This window comes from Nycticebus coucang, chromosome 12 (genome assembly GCF_027406575.1).
Source record: "Nycticebus coucang isolate mNycCou1 chromosome 12, mNycCou1.pri, whole genome shotgun sequence".
Lineage (NCBI taxonomy): Eukaryota > Metazoa > Chordata > Mammalia > Primates > Lorisidae > Nycticebus > Nycticebus coucang.
The window spans coordinates 72,964,728-72,989,260 of record NC_069791.1 but is presented as its reverse complement, the minus strand read 5'-3'; the positions used below and the strand labels follow the sequence as shown (position 1 = coordinate 72,989,260).

At 43.3% G+C, this 24,533-nt stretch overlaps 1 protein-coding gene and 1 non-coding gene across 3 annotated transcripts in view; both read left to right on the top strand.

The window, feature by feature from the left end:
- The window catches only part of LOC128562484 (NADPH--cytochrome P450 reductase), a 69,148-nt gene that overhangs the window by 22,912 nt on the left and 21,703 nt on the right, over positions 1 to 24,533 (top strand). For both annotated transcript variants that reach the window (XM_053557471.1, XM_053557470.1), the window contains exon 2: positions 17,397 to 17,588. In XM_053557471.1, the coding sequence (XP_053413446.1) occupies positions 17,401 to 17,588 (188 nt within the window). In that variant the 5' untranslated portion in view covers positions 17,397 to 17,400. The remainder of the gene's footprint in view (positions 1 to 17,396; positions 17,589 to 24,533) is intronic.
- On the top strand, positions 7,132 to 7,264 carry LOC128562988 (small nucleolar RNA SNORA14). Its single transcript, XR_008373666.1, has one exon. It is a non-coding gene; the product is annotated as a small nucleolar RNA SNORA14 (small nucleolar RNA).

The window sequence follows — 24,533 nt, the reverse complement described above, 5'->3', positions numbered from 1 at the left end:
GTACAAGTGTCCTTATGATAAAAGGATTTTTTTCCTTCCGGGTAGATGCCCAGTAATGGGATTGCAGGATCAAATGGCAGGTCTAGCTTGAGTGCTATGAGGTTTCTCCATACTTCCTTCTTGGGAGCAGTTTTTAATCCATAGAATTAGTACTTTTCCTGTCCTACATTTTTCAGAGTGCTGCCCTGAGCCTCCCTGTTTTTCTACTTCTTGCCTGAGTCCTCAGCATCTGCCATGAGATCACGTATCACTGTGTCTGTCATCTGCCTTCTTTGTCCATAGCTCTTGTTTAATGTGCACACATGGATGTGTGTACATGTGGGTGTGTTTCAAAGGATGAAAGAAGACCCAGGAATCAGTGTGTAAGTACTAACTAGTGATCAGAGACTTGGGGTTTTTCCCCTAGCTTTGTTACTAATCAGCCAGTTCAGATTAATGAACATTAATTTGGTCGTCTGTCTTCCAGGCTCTTGGGGTATAGGCACTTTCTGTCATTTAGCTCACATGACCCAGCCTTCCTGTTGCCAGATCTCCTGTGATGGGGAACATGCCCACAGCACCCCAGTCTGTTTTCAGACACCCTTGTCAGAATGTTCTTTTGTGACAGGTGTGTGCTTCTCTGTCCTCTGTCACCACTCCCTCCCTCTGTTTTCTAAGGCCTTTCCCTCCTCTCAGGTTTCTGACCATACAAAGAAGGGATCAGATGCCTCTGAATCTTCTTTAGAAGTAACCTTTCCAGTTCCTTCACTGTTTCTCTTGTGACATGTTTGGGGACCACTCTATCCTGGAGACTCTTTCTGTGTTCTAGTTTACCTTTGATGCTAAGTGTGGAGCCCATCCGTAACCCTGTTAAAAATTCTTAGTACATGTGACGCCACATGTGACGCCTTAGTACATGTGACGCCACATGTGACGCCTCTACCCGAGGGCGGTACAGTGAGACTCTGTCTCTACCAAAAAAAAAAAAAAATTCTTAGTACAGGCTAGGCGCGGTGGCTCATACTTACAATCCAGCACTTTGGGAGGCTGAGGCGGATGGATTGCCGAGCCCAGGAGTTCGAGACCAGCCTGAGGAAGAGACCCTATCTCTATAAATAGCTGGGCGTTGTGGTGGGTGCCTGTAGTCCTAGCTACTTGGGAGGCTGAAGCAAGAGGATCGCTTGAGCCGAAGAGTTTGAGGTTGCTGTGAGCTAAGTTGCCATGACACTCGACCAAGGGCCACAAAATGAGATTGTCTCAAAAAAAAAAAAATTTTTTTTAAAAAAAGAATCCTTAGCGAATAGATTATCACAGCTCAATTTATAATCACCAAGATGTGGAAACAACCTAAATTCCCTCCACCCCAGGAATGGATTAACCATCTGGTATATGTATACCATGGAATACTATTCAGCCATAAAAAGATGGGAGACTTTACCTCTTGTATTAAGCTGGATGGAGTTGAAACACACTCTTAGTAAAGTATCACAAGAATGAAAAGGCAATAGCCAGGCGTTGTGGCGGGCACCTGTGTTCCCAGCTACTCGGGAGGCTGAGGCAAGAGAATTGCCTAAGCCCAAGAGCTGGAGGTTGCTGTGAGCTGTGACGCCACAGCACTCTACCGAGGGCAACAAAGTGAGACTGTCTTCTAAAAAAAAAAAGAATGGACAGGCAAGTATCCAATGTACTCAATACTAACATGAAGCCAATAGATGAATTAATACATATCCACACAAGAGAAAAACTCAATTCAAGTGAGTTGGGGGGAAGAGGGAGGGTGATTGGTGTGCTCCTACTTAATGGGGCACATTAAGGGTATATGATACACCTCCTGGGTGCAGGACACAACTGCAACAGGGACTTTACCTAACAAATGCAAACATTGTAACATAATCGTTTCTACCCTCGTATTAATCTGAAATACTAATAAAAAAAAGAATCCTTAGTGCACCTTTGCTTTTTGGGAGACCATTTGGCTTTGGCCCATCCCATTCTCATTTCCATATGTGAAGAGGGGGTAACTCTGTCCCTGTTGCAGCTGTTAGTGTGCCATGGGAACTGTAGCGTGCACCCGCATGTGTGTGTGTGTGTATGTAGGGGAGAGGGCCTTAATAGCCTGTAACTCCTTATTCCAGGTGATGAGCTAGAGGCAAATGCAGACTTCAGAGTTTGAGGAAACTAAGGCAAGTCCTCTAACTCTGGTTCTCTCTTCTATATTTTTATTCAGAATTAATAGAGGCAAAGGAGTGTTGAAGAGGATAAGCCAGTACAAACTCCTGTGAAGTGTGTTTTGTGCCCATAGACTTTTGTGCTGCCTTTTAGTAGTTTTATTAAAGCATACCCACAGAGTGCCCCAGAGCTTGGGGAGCTGTGGGTTTGTTCCCCTTGGCGTTCAGGCCCCAGAAATGCTTTTAGAATTAGGTACAAGCTGCAGCAGCTGGCATGGTAAGCCCTGTGCTGAGTAATGCCTGCTCTTCCACCTGCTTCCTGCTAAGTCATGCTTGTACAAATGTAGCTTTGGTGACAGTCTTCCCCTTTCACTGTTGCAACAGACGCATGCTAGTCATATGTTTCCAAATAGCGTGGGGGAAAGGTCATGAGCTGGGGCCACTTGAGCATCTGTGGTAGAGAATGTTTTCTAGGATGTCTTGGTCAAGGCTCTGTGACCAGACTGATATTGAGGGTACAAACATTATTGTGCAGTGCTACTTTCCTGTGGGCATCATTCTAATCACAGCCACCCATTGCCTGGTCATCACCAGCTGCCCGGAACCCAAAGACAGACTGGTATCTGGGGCTCCCTTTTAAAAGCTTATCTCTTACTCGCCACCTGTACATCCCCACATAGAAACACATCCCATTGCACCACACTTAAGTCACCCCAGATTCTATAGATGCTTTTGTGTTCTAGGCCTTGGCACATGCATCCTCTGTCAGGAACTTCACTCATGCCACCTACCTGACTGGTGGATCCTGGTCAGTCTTCATGATCCAGTGCAGATGTTAGCCTCTGGGTGCCCCTTCCTGGACTCTTTTGGACTGTCTTGCCCCCTTCTTCCTCAGAGCTCAGTGTTGTGACTGGTGGGATATGCTTGCCCTTCCTCATAGTGGGAGAGCTCTTTGAGGTAGGATCGGAGAGTTGCTCCCACCTGAATCTGCACATTTAGTTTCTGGCTGCAACATGTGCCTCTCAGCTGCTTGCTGGGTACATGGACAGAAGAGTGACAGAGGCATGCCCTTTGACATGGTTTTTTTGTACCTGAACATTTTTCTGTAGGTTATTCCAGACTGTAAGCTCTGTAAGAACAGGAGCTGTGCATGCCTTATGCTTCCCAGTGTCCCCAGTGCTCTGGGCCTCGTAGGCAAGCAACCAAGTGGCACGTAGCAGAGCCCCAGCACATCTTCCAGGCCTGCTTTGGTAGGAGCGTTCAACATCTTTGGGCACACAGAGCAGTAGTTCACAAGGCTTTGGGGCACATCTCCAGCACATCTGGAGTATCTTGAACGTATTTCACAAGGTCTGTGGATAAGAAGCATCTCAGCCCCTACTCCACAACCTTTTTACTCTTATTTTAGATATCATTAACAAGCAGCAAGCAGCTAATTTCCCAGTTCAAGCAGATTCAGAGCAACCAATTACAAATGAGGGAGAGACTTCTAAGGGAACATGGTGACAGTCATCTTGTCCATAAAAAAAGACAAAAGACACCACCAACAAAGGTGCAAGTGCTGAAAGGCTACACCCTGGGGTTTTTCTGCATGGGTGCAAGCAGCCTTCCCTGTCTTAGTAGCCCCTGAGTACTTCTGTAATGATGCAATCTGAGTAATGTAGAACAGGCATGCTGCATGAACTCCAGGCAGACAGCAGCGAAATAGTTAACATGTTTTGGAAGCAGCATAGAGTTTGAGTGCTGCCACATTGCCTTAGGGAGAAGAAACCTCCCTAAAGAGGACCAGAGAGGTTAAGTAACTTCCTGAAATTCCCACATTCAGAAACTTATAGGACTCAGAACTTGTTTGTTCATTGCATAGCGCTGGTTAACTAGATGTGCTCCAGTTATCTAGAGCAGTGTTTTTCAACCTTTTTTTATCTCACTGCACACTTGAACCTATAGTTAAACTTCCACAGCACACTTAAATTATATTGATCAAATAAAAAGGTCAAAAAAGGACTATGCTGGGCGGCGCCTGTGGCTCAGTCAGTAGGGCGCTGGCCCCATATACCGAGGGTGGCGGGTTCAAACCCGGCCCCGGCCAAACTGCAACCAAAAAATGGCCGGGCGTTGTGGCGGGTGCCTGTAGTCCCAGCTACTCGGGAGGCTGAGGCAAGAGAATCGCTTAAGCCCAGGAGTTGGAGGTTGCTGTGAGCTGTGTGAGGCCACGGCACTCTACCGAGGGCCATAAAGTGAGACTCTGTCTCTACAAAAAAAAAAAAAAAAGGTCAAAAAAGGACTATGCTGGGTGGCGCCTGTGGCTCAGTCAGTAGGGCGCTGGCCCCATATACCAAGGGTGGCAGGTTCAATCCCGGCCCCGGCCGAACTGCAACAAAAAAATAGCTGGGTGTTGTGGCAGGCGCCTGTAGTCCCAGCTACTTGGGAGGCTGAGACAAGAGAATCACTTAAGCCCAGGAGTTGGAGGTTGCTGTGAGCTGTGTGATGCCATGGCACTCTACTGAGGGCCATAAAGTGAAACTCTGTCTCTACAAAAAAAAAAAAAAAAAAAAAAAGGACTATGCTTACTGTGTTCTGAACTTATTTGGAAAATAATTTAATTAATGATATTTAATAATTTTCATGACATACCATTGAAAATCACTGATCTGGGCCGGGAAGGCAGCTCATACTTGTAATCCTAGCACTCTGGGAGGCCGAGGCGGGTAGATTACTTGAGCTCACAGGGTGGAGACCAGCCTGAGCCAGAGCAAGACCTCACCTCTAAAAAAAGTTACTGGGCGTTGTAGCAAGTGTCTATAATCCCAGCTACTTGGGAGGCTGAGGCAAGAGAATCAGTTAAGCCCAAGAGTTTGAGTTTGCTGTGAGTCATGATGCCACAACACTCTACCAAGGATGACAAAGTGGGACTTTGTCTCAAAAAAAGAAAGAAAAAGAAAATTACTGATCTAAAGAAAAGGTCTAGTAAAATTTTTCTGTAAAAGGCCAGGTAATATTTCAGGCTTTACAGGTTGAGAGGTAAAATCTAGGCTATTATTGTATAGGTACTTATACAGCAAGAAAGACAATAAATTTCCACAACATTTTTTGTTGATGAAATTCAAATAATAATAATTGAGCATAATTTTAAAAATACATATCTACTAAAAACAAGAATGGAATTATTTTTGTAGGGAAAACATTTTGCTTAATTGACGTTAAAAGTTTCCTGTCATCAAAATCATTTGCAAATACTCACCTGCTAATGCTGATCTGTAATGAGATTTTACTTTTTTTTTTAATATATAGTTTGTGGCAGGGGCCAGGTTTGAACCTGCCACTTCTGGTATATGGGGCCGGTGGGCTACTCCTTGAGCCACAGGCACTGCCCTACATGTTCATTTTTGAAAATATCTTTTCACACAGATAGCTACCAAATAATGATAATAGTCTGTGAGCATATTAATCATTGGAAGGCAGCATGTATAGGATTCTATTAGATTCTCCCCTTGATATTTGACTTTTAGCATATTATTATATTACACGTCAATCACTTCTATTGAGGGTTAGGTGGAAGCCCCTCAATTATACAGTTAAGTAGATTTTTAAATGTGGGAATTTCCTTCATACGTTCATCAAGATCTGAAAAACACTGCTGGAACTGTGGTTTGAATTCAAAAAGTATAAATTTTTATGGCAGTGGAGATCTCACTTCTTGTTTTACCTTTGATACTACAGGACTTGGACTACATGTAAAGCAACTTGACATTACTTGTGATTCAGACAGTGTTAGTATTATTGAAATGACTTTACTACAGTGTAAGTTTTGCATATAAATGCTGTTTTGCCTTATAATTTTAGATTGGCCTCATAAAGAAATATCAAGTCTGCAGCAAAAGCTGATTTCCAGAGCCATTAAGTATTCAGTAATAGTGGTTGAGGGTGGTTCTTCTTCTTTTTTTTTTTGCAGTTTTTGGCTGGGGTTGGGTTTGAACCTACCACCTCCGGCATATGGGGCTGGCGCCCTACCCCTTTGAACCACGGGCGCCACCTGAGGGTGGTCTTCTTATTCAGAAAAATTTCAGTATTGACCTTGAGCTCCAAATAGTTACCCTAGACCTTACAACTATAAAGTCATTGAACTGCTATATAGTAGAACAGTTAGGATATTCGACTTGTATTTCTGACAAAAATTTTAAGTCCATGAAAGCAAATAAGAGTTCACCATTGACACTCCTGGTTCAATAACATATAATGGATTCAAATATATATATATATATATATTTTTTTTTTTTTTGTAGAGACGGAGTCTCACTTTACCACCCTCGGTAGAGTGTCATGACGTCACAGGACTCACAGCAACCTCCAGCTCTTGGGCTTAGGTGATTCTCTTTTTTTTTTTTTTTTTTTCGTGGTTTTTGGCCGGGGCTGGGTTTGAACCCGCCACCCCCGGCATATGGGACCGGCACCCCACTCCTTGAGCCACAGGCGCCGCCCGGGCTTAGGTGATTCTCTTGCCTCAGCTTCCCGAGCAGCTGGGATTACAGGCGCCCGCCACAACGCCCAGCTATTTTTTTGTTGCAGTTTGGCCGGGGCTGGGTTTGAACCCACCACCCTCGGTATATGGGGCTGGTGCCCTACTCACTGAGCCATAGGCACCGCCCAGATTCAAATATTTTTTACAGAGTACCTGCTGATGAATAAGATAGTGAATAACCATAGGCTTTAAAAACCTTACATTTTTACAAGATTTGCAAAAGCTAAAGTAAGTCTTTTTCTGCTCCATGGGTATTTTTACCATCATTAGTTAAAACACATCTTAGCATATTCCTCTTCAGACTTTACTAAACTAGTGTTTTCTCAACTTCTTTGAAAATGTTCTTGCTTGTAGTTGTTCCATGCTAATTCTTCAGTCACATCAAACTTAGTGTTGACTCCTGAAATAAATAACTACCAAGCCATATAGGTAGCATCTTTAGACTATTAGGAGCCAGGGAATTATATGCATTCTTAAACCCCCTTGGTAGCTTCACTCTGTGCTTCCACTGATATGAGTGAATGCATAGAAATTACAGAGGAATCCAAAGGACTGTGCTTCTCCTATGGCTCAGTGTTATTTCATACCTGTGACATCGTTTAAGAAAATTATAAGAGAGAAAATTATAAATTAAAAAAATATTTAAAAAGCTAAGGAAATCTTGGCTCCCTGAAGAAGCAAGGAAACCTATTCTTGATGTCAGAGGAAGCCTAGTGCATGCCAGGACTTTACCACCACCTGCTGAACCAGGGTAACCTACCCTAAGGTGTCGGCAGAGGCCATGTGGAGAGCAATAATGAGGTACTCTTCCCTCTTCAAGCTCAGGATGTCAGCAGAGGTCTATTAGGGAGATAGAGGCCGCGTAGGGAGATAGCACCAGTTGGCACTCTCCACCCCTACCAGCAGTGTGACAGAGAAGGCCTGCTATGACAGCAGATTTATGTAAGATTCAGGTCTTAAAATAGAATAGTCAAAATTTCCAGGATATAGTGTGAAAACTTACCTACCACACCAAAACCCAGGAAAATCTCAACTTGAATGAGAAAAGACAATCAGCAGATGCAGCAGTAAAATGACAAAGATGTTGAAATTATACATGGTGTAAAGAGACATCTGAGAACTGAAAGATGCAGTAGCCAAAAGAGAAAACTCAATGGATTACTCTACAGCAGAATGGAGCAGACAGAGGAAAGAATTTATGAATTTGAAGTCAGAATAGTAGAAATTACCCAGTCTGAACAACCGAGAGAAACTAGACTGATTAAAAAACAAACAAACAAAAAAAAAACTCAGAGCATCAGGGACTTGTGGGACTAATAACAAAAGATCTAATTCTGTTGTCATCATAGTTTCAGAAAGGAGAAAGAAGGCAGAATGCAAAAAATGTTCAGGAAATAATGGGTGAAAAGTTCCCAAATTTGTTGAAAGACATAAATCTACAAATTCAAGAAGCTGAATGAATCCAAACAAGATAAACCCAAAGCATTTTCCTCCAATAACATCTTGGTTTGGGTGATAAACTTTCTGGACACACTAGCTGTAGAGGAATCTGTTTGAATCACTCTTTTGGACACTGCTTTCTAGCCTGTTGCCTTGGGAAGTCTAGTTTCTCCCTGAGCATCTCTTGTTCTGTGGAGGTTGAGTCATTAGGCAAGAGTAGGGTTTGTTTCCATGAAGGTTTTGAAGTTTGACAGAGGTCTGTGAACCTGAGCGGACCCTGTTACCTTGGCAGCCAGAGTGTGGGAGGCAGGCCCCCGTATAGGCAGCTGTGAGTTGACAGTGACTGGTGCTGGAGGAGTGCACGTAGGAAGGGAGGACTACGTTACTTGCTTTTTCCTCCCTTATTTGCTTCAGGTGACAGGTTCTTCCTGATGTCAGTGCTGGGTTCTTGCTCAATCTTATTTACTAACCCAAAGTTGCATATAGTAAAAACTTCCTGGAAGATAATCTGCTATTCCAGTATCAAGAACATGCAGAGAGCCCTTGTGTTCTTGTCTCATTTTCCCTTTTAGGAACTAGCAAATCTCCTGCCAATGCCTGGTGGCCTGAGTGACCCCTGATTTATTTGTCCACCTTTCTCTGCAGTGTGTGGGGCTGGAGTTGCTATGTTTGGCTCTGCTACTTTAGTAGGGACTGGCCAGCTGTTGAAATTCAGGAGGAATATTAGTCAGGCTAACACATACATAGTTTTTGCTCTTTTCTGTATATATGTTGTATTTTATAATAAAAAGGAAAACTCTTCCGTTAGAGACCTAATTTATTATAAAAGATCTAACCAGACTTGCTCTGTCTGGACTGAGGAAAGACCTACTTTGCTGGTATTTTGACATACACCATTTTCTGTACCTAATTTTACAAATGAGAACATCCGCGCCTGCTCTTAGTAAGGATGTGTGTAGAGTCCCAGCCAAGGAGTGGCAGGACTGGCAAGAGCCTGGTCTAATAAAGAAGTTACTTTTTCTACTTCCTCATTTCCATTTCTCTCTCTCTGTCTCTTTTTTTTTTTTTTTCTTTTTTGCTGTTGCTGACAAATGCGTTTGGCTCTGTGAGCTCTGTCTTGTCCTGTGTTCCTTTCTAGTTAAGGGAGAAGGAATAAACTGAGAGATAAAGACATTTTCAGGGCAAAAGGATAGCACTGGTCTCCCAGAGCCTCCCTGAGGTGCGTTATTTGGACTATAGACTATCTCTCGTAGTCACTTTTGCCACCTCTTGACATCCAGGACAGTAGTCATTTAAGATGTCTGGAATTTTCTCTTCAAAGTATTTCACACAGTAAAAGTGGTTCCCAAACTGTGCCAAGGTGCCTGAGAGCAGCATGGCAAACTCAAGAGGTGCCCAGTTTTCAAATGCAGTGGAAGTTTACATCTGTTGAACTCCACTTGCAGCAGCAGTGGGACGGGTTTGCACTTCTAACATTGCAGCCTGCATCATTCTCCCTGATGACTTTGTATCTTTGTAAAGCTGGGTTTGCAGTGGTTGTTTTGACTATCTACTCCATATGTGGAACTGTTAGGCAATTCTTTTGGCCTACAGAAACCATGAAAAATTTGTTGCACTACCAGGAACTCCATGAATCAAGAAAGTTTGGGAACCTCTATCTTAGAGGATCTGCTCAAATAGGCATATGACAAGGTCAAAGTCTCCGTGCTTCGTGTTGTCGGTTTATGCACATTGACATTCCATGCGTCATAGTACATTCATTGATTTCCTTCATTCCCTCAGTAGTTACTGCACAGTAGATTACATGCCAGGAATGAGTAGGAAGCATTTAGAGGAAGAGCATCTCAGACACCAGTTAGGATCCAGAGCAGGAGCACAGAGGTGCAAGCTGGAGAGTAGCAAGGCTAGAGAGATGAGTGGTAGTGGTGACTCAATCCGGGGGCTTCAGCTGCCAGGCAGGCTGCTTGGATCCTCAGATTCCTCCATGCTTGACTTCCATCTTGCTAGCCTCCTGGTCCTTCCTTTCCCACCACATACCAGACACAGATGCCTAAGATACCCTTCTTCCCTTAAGGAGCTCACACAGCTGGGGAGACAGACATGGGTCCAGCAAAATCTTTATATGTCAATGGCAGTGAACACAGTCCTCTGTTGGGAAGCTGGAGCCTTTTCTTGCTTAGCCACTCAGGTGATCTGCTTACCCCCTTGGAGCCTCATCTGTAGATCAAAGCCTTGGATAAAGTGGAGCCAAGTCCTTCCTCCCACTTCTCTGCAGCTCTAGTCTGTTTGAAATTGTTCCCTACAGAGTCACAGCTGCATGGAACATTCTCTATTCTGTGGTACCTCCGGGCTAAGTGCTGGCTGTGCCCTGGGGCCCAAGTCCCACCCATCTTGCCATAGGGAGCCAGCTATATCTGCAGTGGGCAGCACCCATTCATTTCTTTGGTGTTGCTTGTTTCCTCAGTGGCACAAGAACTCGAGAGGAGCTCGAGATGTTGAAAGAAGCCATGAAGTCAGGTTAAAGCAGAGCAGAGTAAAGAGGAAGGACCATTGTCAGCTTCATAGACTGTGTGTCTTGATAGAGCTGGAGTGTGCTTTTCAGATTAGAAATAAAACTATCCCATGCCATGCACTCTGTGCTTACCTAGGAGCCCCAAACTCAGAGGCATCAAAGTGATATTAGGTGCTCATTTTATGCCAGGCTGGGAGTAAGCAAAATCTCTGCCCTTGTGGCACTGACTAGTAAGGGAAAAAGCCAGTGGTGAGGGGAAAAGTGTAATATAATGTCAGGTGGACTAAGCCCTGTGAGGGTAAAGGGAACGGAGAGTGGTAGGAGTGCTGTTTTAGACTCTGGTCAGGCAAAGTCTCTGACGTGATGACACCTGAGCAGAGACCTGATGAAGTGAGAGGGCAAACCCTGCAAATAACTAGATAGCACATCAGCACGTGCAAAGGTCCTGAGGCAGAAGGAGGCCAGTGTGACGTGTGAGGAGAATAGTAAGAAATGTGGATGGTAGGACAATGGCCAGATCATAAAGGGTTTTTTTTTTTTTTTTGTAGAGACAGAATCTCACTTTATTACCCTTGGTAGAGTGCCGTGGCCTCACACAGCTCACAGCAACCTCCAACTCCTGGGCCCAAGCGATTCTCCTGCCTCAGCCTCCCAAGTAGCTGGGACCACAGGCGCCCGCCACAATGCCCGGCTATTTTTTGGTTGCAGTTTGGCTGGGGCCGGGTTTGAACTCGTCACCCTCGGTATATGGGGCGGGCGCCTTACCAACTGAGCCACAGGCACCGCCCAAGATCATAAAGGGTTTTATGGGTCTTATAAGGACCTTAGATTTGTACTAAGTGTAATGTGAAGCCATCTGAGGGTTTTCATCAGGGAGGGGACATGATCTGACTTACTTTCTAAAGCAGGGGTGTTCAACCTTTTGGCTTCTCTGTGCCGTGTTGGAAAAAGAGTTGTCTTGGGTCATACTTTAAATATACAAACACTAGCATACTTTAAATATACAAACCGATGAACAAAAAAAAAAGGTCCACACAGGCCGGGCGCAGCGGCTCATGTCTGTAATCCTAGTACTCTGGGAGTCCGAGGCGGGTGGACTGCTTGAGCTCACCAGTTTGAGACCAGCCTGAGCAAAAAGCGAGACCCTATCTCTACTAAAAATAGAAAAACTAAGGCTTGAGCCCAAGAGATGGAGGTCACTGTAAGCTATGACTCCACAGCACCCAGGGCAACAGCTTGAGACTCTGTCTCAAAAAAAAAAAAAGTCTACACATAATTTTTGTGATATCCACCATCAAAGGTAAGCAAAAAAGTCCTCACAATAATCCTAATTATGCAGCAACCCATTCAGAGAGTCTTTTAAAATTGTTGAGCAAGTCCCAAGTTTGCATTCACTAATACAGAAAATGTACATATTTAAGTGATAAAACATCTTTATTAATTTTTTTATTATAAAAGTAAAAGAAAAGTGAGCAATATAAAACTAGTAGGATATTTGAGATTATATTTGAGAAACTAATGCCTCAATATCTGGTTTGATGGAAGTAGTTGCAGTTCTTACTGAGTTCTCAAAGTGCTCATCAGATATTTGGCTTCTACTTTTACTCTTAATATGCTTTTCTTGAAAATGGTTGCTTGCAAATGTAGGTGCTGCCAAAAAGCGATGACATGAATAAGGCGTGATTGTGAAGTGAGGGATATTTATCTCTGGGAAGACAGGACCGGTAAAAGTCCTGTGAAGAGACATGATCAAATTTTTCTTTAAGTTGAATGTCAGATTGTAGCTCTGTGCATCCCGTTTGAAAATTGGCAGGTAACATATTTATGTTGATTGAAATGGAGTCACAAATGCATCAAAATGTTGATTATTCTCCTGGAAATCTTGGAGTCTTTTAAATTCTTGTATCAAATCAAAAAACAAGGCTGCATATTTTTTTTTTTTTTTTGTAGAGACAGAGTTTCACTTTATTGCCCTCGGTAGAGTGCCGTGGCCTCAGACAGCTCACAGCAACCTCCAACTCCTGGGCTTAAGCAATTCTTCTACCTCAGCCTCCCGAGTAGCTGGGACTACAGGCACCCGCCACAACGCCCGGCTATTTTTTGATTGCAGTTTAGCCGGGGCCGGGTTTGAACCCGCCACCCTCGGTATATGGGGCCGGTGCCCTACTCACTGAGCCACAGGCGCCGCCCAACAAGGCTGCATATTTTTCACTGTTTTTAGGACTGTGTTTAGCCAACCTGTGGAAATGAATAAAATTGTTTGCCTTAATTTAAGTTTGCCATAATTTCAATTTCATTTGGAATACTGAATGGTTTGAAATATTATATCAATAAGTTGGTTTTCACATTGAGGACGCACATTTAACTCATTTAAATGAGCAGTTAAATTCACTAAAAATGCTAAATCTATAAGCCAGTTTTCATCATCAAGTTCTGGCACAGACTGGTTTTTGATATCATAAATAACTTGATAACATGTTGCAAATCATAAAATCTTTTTAACAGTTGGCTTCTACTTAGTCATCTTACTTCCAAAAAGTAAATGACGTTACCATAGTCAGCATTATCAGTCCTTATAAGAAATTCCTAGAATTGGCAATGATTCAGTCCCTTGGCCCATAAGAAATTCTGTCTTTTTTTTTTTTTTTTTTGAGACAGAGTCTCACTATGTCACCCTGGTAGAGTGCCATGGCATCACAGCTCACAGCAACCTCAAACTCCTGGGCTTAAGCGATTCTCTTGCCTCAGCCTCCCAAGTAGCTGGGACTATAGGTGCCCACCACAACGCCTGACTATTATTATTGTTATTATTATTTTTGGTTCTAGTTCTTGTTTGGCAGGCCAAGGCTGGATTTGAACCTGCCAGCTCTGGAGTATGTGGCTGGAACCCTAGCTGCTGAGCTATCAGTGCCAAGCCAAAATTCACAGTCTAGATGATGATTTACATGATGTTATTCATTATTAAAGCTTTTGTGCATAAATTTTCTTCATGTACTGTGTGACGATACTTCATCAAACATGAGATTGGGGCAGTAATTGCATCATCTATTAATTTTACAAGTCTCTCTCTTTTACCTACTGCCACTGGGCACCATAAGTAACTATACCAGTTTTGTTGATAATGGTCAAAGACAATCAATCGCTTTAACGTATTTTTTCTGCTTCATATTAATCTCTTGATTTAGTTGTATCTTTGAGACAGAGTCTCACTCTGACACCCTGAGTAAAGTGCCACGGTGTCATCATAGTGCACAGCAACCTCAGTCTCTCGGGCTCAAGAGATCCTCTTGCCTCAGCCTCCCGAGTAACTGGGACTACAGGCACACACTACAATGCCCAGCTAGTTTTTCTGTTTTTAGTAGATACAGGGGTCTCACTCTTGCTCAGGCTGGTCTTGAACTCATGAACTTGAGCAATCCACCTGCCTCGGCTTCCCAGAGTGCTAGGATTACAAGGCATGAGCCACCATGCCTGTCCAGTTGTATCTGTCAATGGCACAAAAAGCCATTTTTTTAGTAACATTTTATTTGTCATGAATACTTCTAATAAAAATGGGAAGTTGAGCCATATTTATAGCAACAGTGCTGTCATTCATTGCCAAAGCATAAAATTTAAAGTTAGCAGCTTTACTCTCCAAACTTTTGGTAGATTTTCCAATTTCTTCAGTTCATCTAGCTATAGTCTGGTGAGACAAACTGATTTTAGAAATATCCCCTTTTTTCAAGGCAAATTATATCTACCGTGCTTTCCATACATTGCTTATAAACTCACCATCAGTAAATGGTTATGGTTTTTTTACTATTAAATATACTACCATATAGCTAGCTTTTGTAATGGAATCCATCTAAGTTGTAACTTTTAAAAAAATGCTTTGTTGAGAAGACAGACTTTTTTTAGCTCTGTTATGTTGTCCTTACAACACAACCCTTCATACACATTGAATATGGCAGCATGTATTTGCATATAATGCCTTTTCAAATTATAGTCTTTGGAAACTTGCATAAATTCCCTACAAATTAAGCAGAATGTCCTACTATTTGTGTTGACAGAAAAGTACTCATTTGTCCACTTTTCATTGAACAATCTTCCTTTGTCCACAATTTTTCTTTTTGTGGATTCTGTTTTGTTTTGGTATTTGTAAAGATACTAGGATTTAAAAAAAAATGTAGGCTCGGCGCCTGTGGCTCAAGCAGCTAAGGCGCCAGCCACATACACCTGAGCTGGCAGGTTCGAATCCAGCCCGGGCCTGCCAAACAACGATGGCTGCAACCAAAAAATAGCCGGGCCTTGTAGTGGGCACCTGTAGTCCCAGCTACTTGGGAGGCAGAGGCAGGAGAATTGCTTGAACCCAGGAGTTGGAGATTGCTGTGAGCTGTGATGTCATGGCACTCTACCCAGGGCGACAGCTTGTGAGGCTCTGTCTCAAAAAAAAAAAAAGAAAGAAAGAAAGAAAGAAAATGTAAAAATAGATAAAGGACTATAATTTAATTAATGATCTTTAAAAATTGTAGCACACTTAAGATCCCTTATGGCACACTAGTTGAAAACCAGTGTTCTAAAGAGTCCCCCTGGCTTCTGTGTGGAAAATCTTGTCAGGAGTGTCTTGTGATCGTGTGGGTGTGCATGTGCCAGTATCCCTGCTCCCCAGAGCTGTTGATTTAGAAACTGCTAGCAGCGAATGAGCTTGTTCTTCTGAGTTGTTCTATCAGCTTGAGTGTATGATAGGGAAGAGGACAGTTGCTCCAACACACATTTATTGACTGTTGCTTTGTATTGGAGACCAGCTAAGGGCTTTCTTGTGTCCCCTCATCACTCCTGACCAGAACACCCAGCTACATCCAGTCGGGCTCTGAACATCTGTTGCCTCATGTTTCTGCAGGACAAGTCCTTCCAGAATCCATCAAAGCAGGACCTAAATTCCTCTCTTTCTGGTTTTGCGAAAGTGTCACAGATGGTTCATGGCTTGATAGAAATCCTCGTGGGTTGGATTGACATTGAATAAATGTTAAATGTGTCTATAAGCTAAAATTTGAATACAAGCAGTCTCTAGGTTACAAACGAGATAGGTTCTGTAGGTTTGTTCTTAAGTTGGATTTGTATATAAGTTGGAACAGGTACAGTTTCCTATTACCTATAATAGCTTCCATTTATAAATATGAGTTATTTGTCAGGTGGATGTTTGTAAGTTGGGGCCTTACTATAATAGCCTCCATTTGTAAGTGTGAGATGTACATCAGTTGTATGTTTGTAACTCAGGAACTGTCTGTATAAACATTCTCTGGAGATAACAGAATTAAATTTGTGCTTGAATTTCATATCAAAAAGGCTAAATTGAGATTAGCTCAAGTCATTGGAAAAGATTAGTGAGAAAGCAAAGAACCGAGCTGGCAGATCTGTTCAGAATGGTCTGTTCCCAGAAGGTTGTAGAATAGACTGGGGCGTAGAACTCTGGGATGCTCGGACTCCCCAGACCACCCTTGTGGTTTTCTGAAGGCAGTAACGGCCACGAGAAGCCAGATGTGACACAGTCTCCTGTCACCTAATTGCTAAGATGTGACTAAGGTATTCCTGATTGAGTGTGTCACCCTGGTTGTGGCGAAAGCAACTCATGTAGTCATAGTCGTAATTGCAAAATGGAATGATGTGAATTCCAGGGCCAAGCCCCACCTCGCTGATAAGTGGCAGACTCAGACTGCTGAGGTTTCAGGCACTCTCTGGCCTTCATTGACTCAGATCTGCCTACCTGCCAAGCTTCGTGGTGGAAAGACTAGTTGAGTATATTTCAGGGAAACTAGGTGGGTGAGTTGGGGGTTCCAAGACCACATCTGGTTAAGTGATTTACCAGGACTAGAGAACTCAGGAAGGTTTTTTATTTATGATTATGGTTTATTATAACAAAAGGATGCAGACTATAGTCAGCAAAGGAAAAGGTCATTTGGAGTGGAGTCCAGGGAGAGACTCGGCACAAACGTCCTGTTGTCCTCTCTCAGTGCAGTCACACGGACAGCACTTAATTCTCTCAGCAGAGACAATGTATGATGTGTATAAAGTGTTGCCACCCAGGAAAGCTCTCCCAAGCTGTGGTGTCTGGGGTTTTTATTGGTGGTCAGTCACGTGGGCACATCACATCCAGCTATCTAAGCTTGTCTACTGAGTGCCCAGTTCCCTAAGATGTCACCTTGATACAATGTGATTTGAAGCCCCAGGAATAGGAAACCTGTAAATCCTGCCGTTGGCAGGAACTAGCTGTATGGCCCAAGGTCCTATGTGTATAGAAGGCTCTTACCAGGCAGGATATTTAAAGACTCAGAGGTTATTTCCCAACAGCCATTCAAAGGCCAGTCCTAAAGACCTTGGGAATATGCCCCGTTTGGGGTGTTCCAGGCATTGAGGAAAGTGTTTGCTGCTGAGCGGCCCCTCCTTCATGTGGAACTATCCCTGACTGTGTTCTTGTGGAGTTGAAGGCAGCCCAATGGCACTGGGTCAGTGGCTTCCATTTTCTCTATTTGCAGGGGTCCTAGTCCAAGCTCCAGACTCAGTCTGCACCCAAGGTACACCCTGGCTATTGCCGACACCAGTAGGGGTCGCTTCTGTGTAATTCCAGCCCAAGGCTCCAGCATTCCAGTGGGTGCTTGCAGAGTAAGCGCCTCCTGCCCCATGGGTATTTGTTTGTTGCAGCTCCTGGGGCACAAGACTCAGGCTGTTCAGGTGGATGTCCCACCTAGCCTAGGGTATACCCTGCCTCCCTGCTGATGTCTGCTTTTCTCTGTCTTAACAGCTTCATGGTTAACAAGGGGGAATCCCACATGGACACCAGTACCACCACGTCCGAGGCAGTGGCCGAAGAAGTGTCTCTCTTCAGCATGACGGACATGATTCTGTTTTCACTCATCGTGGGTCTCCTGACCTACTGGTTCCTCTTTAGAAAGAAAAAAGAAGACGTCCCTGAGTTCACCAAAATTCAGACAATGTAAGTGGCACTGCTCAGCATTCTCTCTGTCCCTCCTCTCCTGGTATCCTTGAGCACCTCTCCCCATTCCAAGCTCACCCCACACATTGGCCTCTGGCTGAGAGAGAAACAAGGTTTCTTGTTGCATTTCGGGTTGACTCTTGGGTTTAGCCTTATTAGTAAACTGAGCTTCAAACCTGCCTTAATACCTTATATTTATACAACACTTTAGAGTTTATAAGGTCCTTTCATATCTGCTGCTCATTGGAACTTCACAGCGACCATTCAGAATAGATGAAACTGTTTTATAGACAAAGAATTTGAGACCCAAGGGTGGCAAAGGAGCCACTCAGAGTCATGAGCCAGCAATGGCATGCTAGAGTTGGACTTCGATTTTGTTTTACCCTGGGTCCAGTGACCCTTCCAATTTGTGAACAGATGGGAGCTGTTTGGGTAGACTCTTAGAGTGAGATGGTCACTCCTTTCTAGTCCTTTCAATTATTGACAAGGGGAGAGTTGTGGTTTGTTATTAATTTGTCTTTAATACCTAACACGTGTCCCTTTTGAATGAGCCACCTTAAGCTTAGAGCCTTGGGGAGAGACCGTATCAAGCTTGACTTCACTAACATTGATTTGTTTTGATTTGATTTTTTTTTTCTTTTTTGAGACAGTCTCACTTTGGGTAAAGTGCCATGGCGTCATAGCTCACAGCAACCTCAAACTCTTGGGCTCAAGTGATTCTCTTATCTCAGCCTCCCAAGTAGCTGGGACTATAGGTGCCTGCCATAACACCTGGCTATTTTTAGAGACGGGATCTCACTCTTGGTCAGGCTGGTCTTTTTTTTAAATTTTTCTTTTATTGAGACAAAAGTCTCACTTTGTCACCCTCAGTAGAGTGCTATGGCATCATAGCTCACAGCAACCTCAAACTCTTGGGCTCAAGTGATTCTCTTGCCTCAGCCGCCCTAGTAGCTGGGACTGCAGGCGCCTGCCACAATGCCTGGCTATTTTTGTTGGTTTGTTTGTTGAGCAGGCCCAGGCTAGGTTCGAACCCACCAGCCCTGGGGCATGTGGCTGGTGCCCTAACCACTGGCTATGCCCTTTCCTCCCAATCCCCCAATCAGACTGGTCTTGAACCTGTGAGCTCAGGGCAATCCTGCTCCTCGGCCTCCCACAGTTCTAGGATTACAGGCATGAGCTACTGCGTCTGCGATTTGATTTTTTTTTTTTTATCTTACATAAAGCTCTTTAAAGAATAAGTAGAAAAGATGGATTAATTCAAAGAAAAATATTAAGGATATAATAAATGTAGTACAGATGGTACATAGATGGGAAAAACTAATGGTGAAGGTGTGACTAAATGATTACATCCCTGTATCCCCAATTGATTTCTGAAAGCCACGTGTGAAAATCATTCTCTAGATTTTAGGGTCTTGCAGCCAAAATCGTTTTCTTGCATTGGCTGTGATTGACCCCAATCTCAGACTCCAGAGATCTGCAGTTTGGGAACGTGCCAGGCCACAGCCCTACCCTAGAGGACTTTCTGCATTCGCCAAGGGGCAGGTTGCAGGTGCAACTTATGGCCCCATCTCAGGCCAAAGCTTCCCAGGCTGGGCAGGATGAAGGTGCAGGCTCACATCAGCTCCTAATTCCCTCTTCCCATTTGAGTGACAGCTTTCTATCCTAGAAAAATTACAGTTTTCAAACATTGAAGCATATATTCACAGAGTACTGTTCTTTTTGACAGGGCATTACCTTTATATTTTTAAAAACTGGGTTCAAGGCCATGTGCCTTGGCTCATGCCTGTAATCCCAGCACTTTGGAAAGTGGAAGCAAGAGGATTGCTTGTGGATAGGAGGTCAAGACCAGGCTGAGCAAGAGTGAGATCCCAGCTCTACAAAACAATAGAAAAATTAGCTGGGCATGGTGGTAGGCATCTGTAGTTCCAGCTACACAGGAGGCTAAGGCAGGAGGATGGCTTGAGTCCAGGAATTTGAAGTTGTATTGAGCTATGATGACGCTATTGCACTCTAGCCCAGGTGACAGAGCAAGACCCTGTCTCTTAAAAAAACAAACAAACAAAAACTGGGTTCAATCTTTAATTTCATCATTGATTTCCTGAGGAGGCCCTACCTACAGTGTCCCAGACTCTGTTCTAAGGTTTGTGACTCTAGCTGTGAATAAAACAGGTGAATGCTGCCTTCATTAAGCTTACATGGGTGCGAGAGGCCCTTAAACTCACTCTGGCTTTGTTTCCTGGTCTGCCAACGGAGGCAACAGACCTGATCTCATGGGCTATTGGAGTAGATAAGGAAATGTTTAACTCTCTGCACATCGTTCCCGGCACATAGTAGCTGCTTAGTGTTTGTGTCAAATTATGTGTTGCGCCAGATGCTCTGCTAGGCATTGTAAGGACCACAGGGATGGTTTGCACTAAAGAAACTGGGAAAGGAGGGTATTGAAAGGTACTTTTCTAAAAGATTTGTGAATGCTTTAACCCACATTGTCTAATCAGGGCCTCCTGGCATCAGCACCTCATGTTAGGCAGTGTGGCCCCTCAGATATGCCCAGGGCCAGGCAACTGTGGAGTTGCAGGGGAAGGCTGGTGGAGCCTGGTTTCAGCAGCTCTAAGAAAGAAGGAATTTCTTCTGGTGGGAGTACCAGTCTGTGTCCTGAGGGAGAGTTGTTGAGTAGGTCCTTCAGGGTAGAGCCTCTCCTCCAGGCTGAGAGAACTAAAATCAGCTGGTGCATGGTGTATTCCTTGTGTGGGGAAGTATTTTTTTTTTAAAGTGTAGTATTCAAGATAAAGGAACCAGTGTTCAGGCCCTCTTCCAAACTGGCCTTCATTCCCTCCTCTATAAAATGGAAGCTCCGCCCCTACCCTGAGTGAGGGTAGGACCGTGGGAGCATCAGAAGCTGCTTCCAGCAGAGATGGTACATGTCTGCCATTGCTCATTTGATCTAACCTTTCACCTCTTTGGCGAGGGGAATGGTGAATTTGAAGTAAAGTTCCTATGTTGTGGGAGCTATGACAATCTGACTGCTTCTCTTTGCCAGGATGCTAAAACTATGTCTTCCTCCTCATGATCACAACATTCTAACCATGTGTGTATATGTGTGTGTGTGTGTGTGTGTGGTGTCCTCCACGTTACAAATTCTTTCTCATCCTCACTTATCACGTTGGATACCCGTGGTAGCCAGGGGTTCTGACCCCAAAGTTGAGTGACTTCGATTTGAATCTTGACTCTGCCACGTTAGCCATATGACAACACCAAGTTATTCAGTCAGTGTCCTTAACTGTACCCTGGGGATAATAATAGTACTTACCTCACAAGGTTGTGAAAATTAAGTGAGAGAGTCCATTGTAGAGCTCTTTGTCTTCTTCCTGGTACATGTAAACCCTGCAGATGTTATGTATTATTATTTTTATCTTTAGTATTAATATCATTTCCAATTTTACAAGTTCCCTTCAAGGAAGGCATTAGTAGCCCATTTTGCAGGTGAGGAAACTGGGGCACTAGTGGTTGAGGAGTTTGCCGAAGACCACTTAACTTCTAAGTAGCAGAGCTGGCCTTGGAACCAAGTCTGCAAACCCTGCAACCCAAATTTTCTCTGTTTTACCATGCTGCCTTTTGTCAGCTGTCTTTTTTAGCCCTTCTAATGGGCCTGTGGTGGTCTATGTTTTAATTTGTATTTCTTTGATAACCGATGAAGTTGTTCACCTTTAAGTATTTTCTGTTGTGAAGGTCTCGTTCAAGAATTTGACCCATTTTTTCCTGTTGGGTTCTGGCCTTCTTGTTGATTTGTGTCCAATTTAGGAAAACTTTACCCATCTTAAAACCATGAAGATGGTCTGGGCGTGGTGGCTTATGCCTGTAATCTTATTACTCTGGGAGGCGGAGGCGGGTGGATCACCTGAGCTCAGGAGTTCAAGACCAGCCTGAACAAGAGCAAGACCTTGTCTCTAAAAATAGCCGGGCATTGTGGCAGGCGTCTATAGTCCCAGCTACTGGGGAGGCTGAGGACTGAGATTCGCTTAAGCAAAAGAGTTAGAGGTTGCTGTGAGATATGATACCACGGCACCCTACTGAGGTTGACAAAGTGAGACTCTGTCACACACACACACAAAAACCATGAAGATATTCCTTTAAGTTTTCTTTTGGAGGCTTTGTTGTTTTAGCTTTTATACTTAGACATCCAATCTAGCTGAAACTGATTTTGCTGTACTGTGTGACATGGTTCAAATTCAGTTTTTTTCCTTTTGCATGCACTGTTTATTGAAAACAGTCATTTTTTTTATTATTATTAAATCATAGCTGTGTACATTAATGCGATCACGGGGCACCGTACACTGGTTTTATGCATAGTTTGACGCATTTTCATCACACTGGTTGACAAAGCCTTCCTGGCATTTTCTTAGTTATTGTGTTAAGACAATTATATTCTACATTTACTAAGTTTCACATGTATCCTTGTAAGATGCCCTGCAGGTGTAATCCCACCAATCACCCTCCCTCCACCAATCCTTCTCCTTTCCCCTCTCTCTCCCTCTTCCCCATATTCTTAGGTTATAACTGGGTTATAGCTTTCATACTGAAAGCCATAAATCTGTTTCATAGCAGGGCTGAGTACATTGGATACTTTTTCTTCCATTCTTGAGATACTTTACTAAGAAGAATACTTTAGTGGGAAATTCAGTGTTGATACAGATCAGATGACAGTGTATGTGAGCTTGATGTCTAGCCTCACTGTTCTATTCTAGTGATCTATTTTTTGTTCTTTCTCCAATAACCACACTGTCCTGTTTTTTAATGATTTTATAGTAACTCATCTTTGCTATCTAAATTCTCCTGCTTTGTTCTTTTCTTTTAAGATTCTTTTAGCTTTTTTTGCCCTTGACATTTCTATTTAAATTTTAGAGTCAGCTTGTCAATGTCCACCAAAACCAAACAATTTGTTTTTTAAAACCACTAGGATTTTCGTTGGAATCGAATTGAATCCATAAGTTAATTTGAAGGGGGAGTTAACATTCTACAATATCAGGGTTTTATCCTCCCAGGGAGAGGTCTTTTGAACTCTTTGTAATAGCATTTAAGGACTTGTTAAGACATCCTTTAGCAGCAGTTACAAGGAGCAAGTTCTCTTTAATAATAATTATTATTATAGTGATGGTATAGTAATAATAAATGTATATTTTGTATCCACTCCCACTTACTCAGCTGGTACCTCTGGACAGAGCATTCCACACCAGGGCAGCTCCTGCCCACAGGAAGCTCAGAGAAATGCTGGTTCCCACAGGAGAGGCTGAGGCTCTTGGGGGCCTCTCTGTATCCCAACAGCACTTGGCTCATACATGTGATACAACGGTCTGCATGGAGTATGTTCTTGGTAGATGGGAATTTGTATTTCTGCCTCCCATAATACAGAAGTAGGGTCTCATTCTTATTTAGGTTCCTAGCTTAGCACACGACTGCCATCAGAGTGAAAGCTATTGAGTTAATAAATGCCAAATCTAGGGCGGCGCCTGTGGCTCAAGGAGTAGGGCGCCAGTCCCATATGCCGGAGGTGGGGGCTTCAAACCCAGCCCCGGCCAAAAACCACAAAAAAAGAAAATAAATAAAAAAAAAAAATACATGCCAAATCTATATGTGTGGTTGCCCTTAGGGCAAACTGTGGCCCACAGCCTCTGTTTGGATTACTTAGTATTTTTTAAAAGATATTTTAATTAGAACATTAAAAAGTCTGGCAACTTCACATAAAAACCCAGACTTACACAGCTTCTTATAAAAAAATAAATCAGAGGATCTGCTCACACTGGGCCCATGGTGATCCCTGGCAGTAGTGGTAGCAGCTGAGCACTGGGCCCCTTGCTAGATAGTACCTCTCCTCACCCTGCTTTCTGAAACAGCTCAGGCTGCTGTGTTTGTCTGACCCTAGCTCTGCCCTTTGTGCCTCTGCTGCCCTCCTGGGGCCTAAGGGTACTTTAAAGAAACAAAGCTTTTATTTTGAAACATTTCAAACAAGCACCACAGTATAGAGCCCAGGAGAATAGGCCTTATGCTCCCATTCCTCAGTTTTCACAATTACCCACCCCTGACCAGTCTTGTTTCTTTCCACTGCCCCCCACCCCCACTGCTTCAGGGTTATTTTAAATCAATCCCCAGGAGTCATATTATTTCATATGGAAATATCTCAGTTCTCTAAAGTACAAGAACCAACACAGTGCCATCCTCATACCCTTGAAAGTCAACAGGAACTCAGCATTATCAGTTACCCAAGGTAACATTTGTTCATAGCTCCCTGATTGCTGGATCGATGTTTGTTTTGTTTTTTAACAGTTTTTTAAAAAATTCAGGATCTAAATATGACCAATACACTGCAGTCGATCAAAAAATTCTATGAATCTCTTTCCTTCTCTCTCTTTTTTGGAGGGTCAGATATATTAAGGGATAATTTGCGTTTAATAAAATTCCCCCCTTTAAGAGCACAATTTGATGAATCTTGACAGATCTATCCAGTTTTGTAATCAATATCACAATCAAGATCTAGAATACTCTATCACCCCAAAACAGTTTTCCCTATGTCCCTTTGCAGTCAGTCTCTGGCAACCAATGACCTTATGTCCCTGTAATTTAGCCTTTTCCAGAGTGTCATTTATGTGGAATTATACTGCTATATTCTTCTGTGCTGGTTGCTTTTCCTTAACATAATGTTAAGTCCCTTTTCATTCTCAGGCTTCCCTTCCATCCCATTTCTTCCTTGCAGCGTTTGTGTGGAAGAAAACACATCATTTGTTTCTTAGTGTTTCCCACAGTCTGGATTTTGCTAATTGTATCCCACTGGGGGTTGCTTTTGAAAAGCCACAAAAGATCTCATTTTCCTAAGTGACCTTCATTTAGGGGCTTGCTCTTGACAGAAATCCCAGGAGAGCTGGACGTCAAGTCTGCTGGCGTCACATAGGTCTG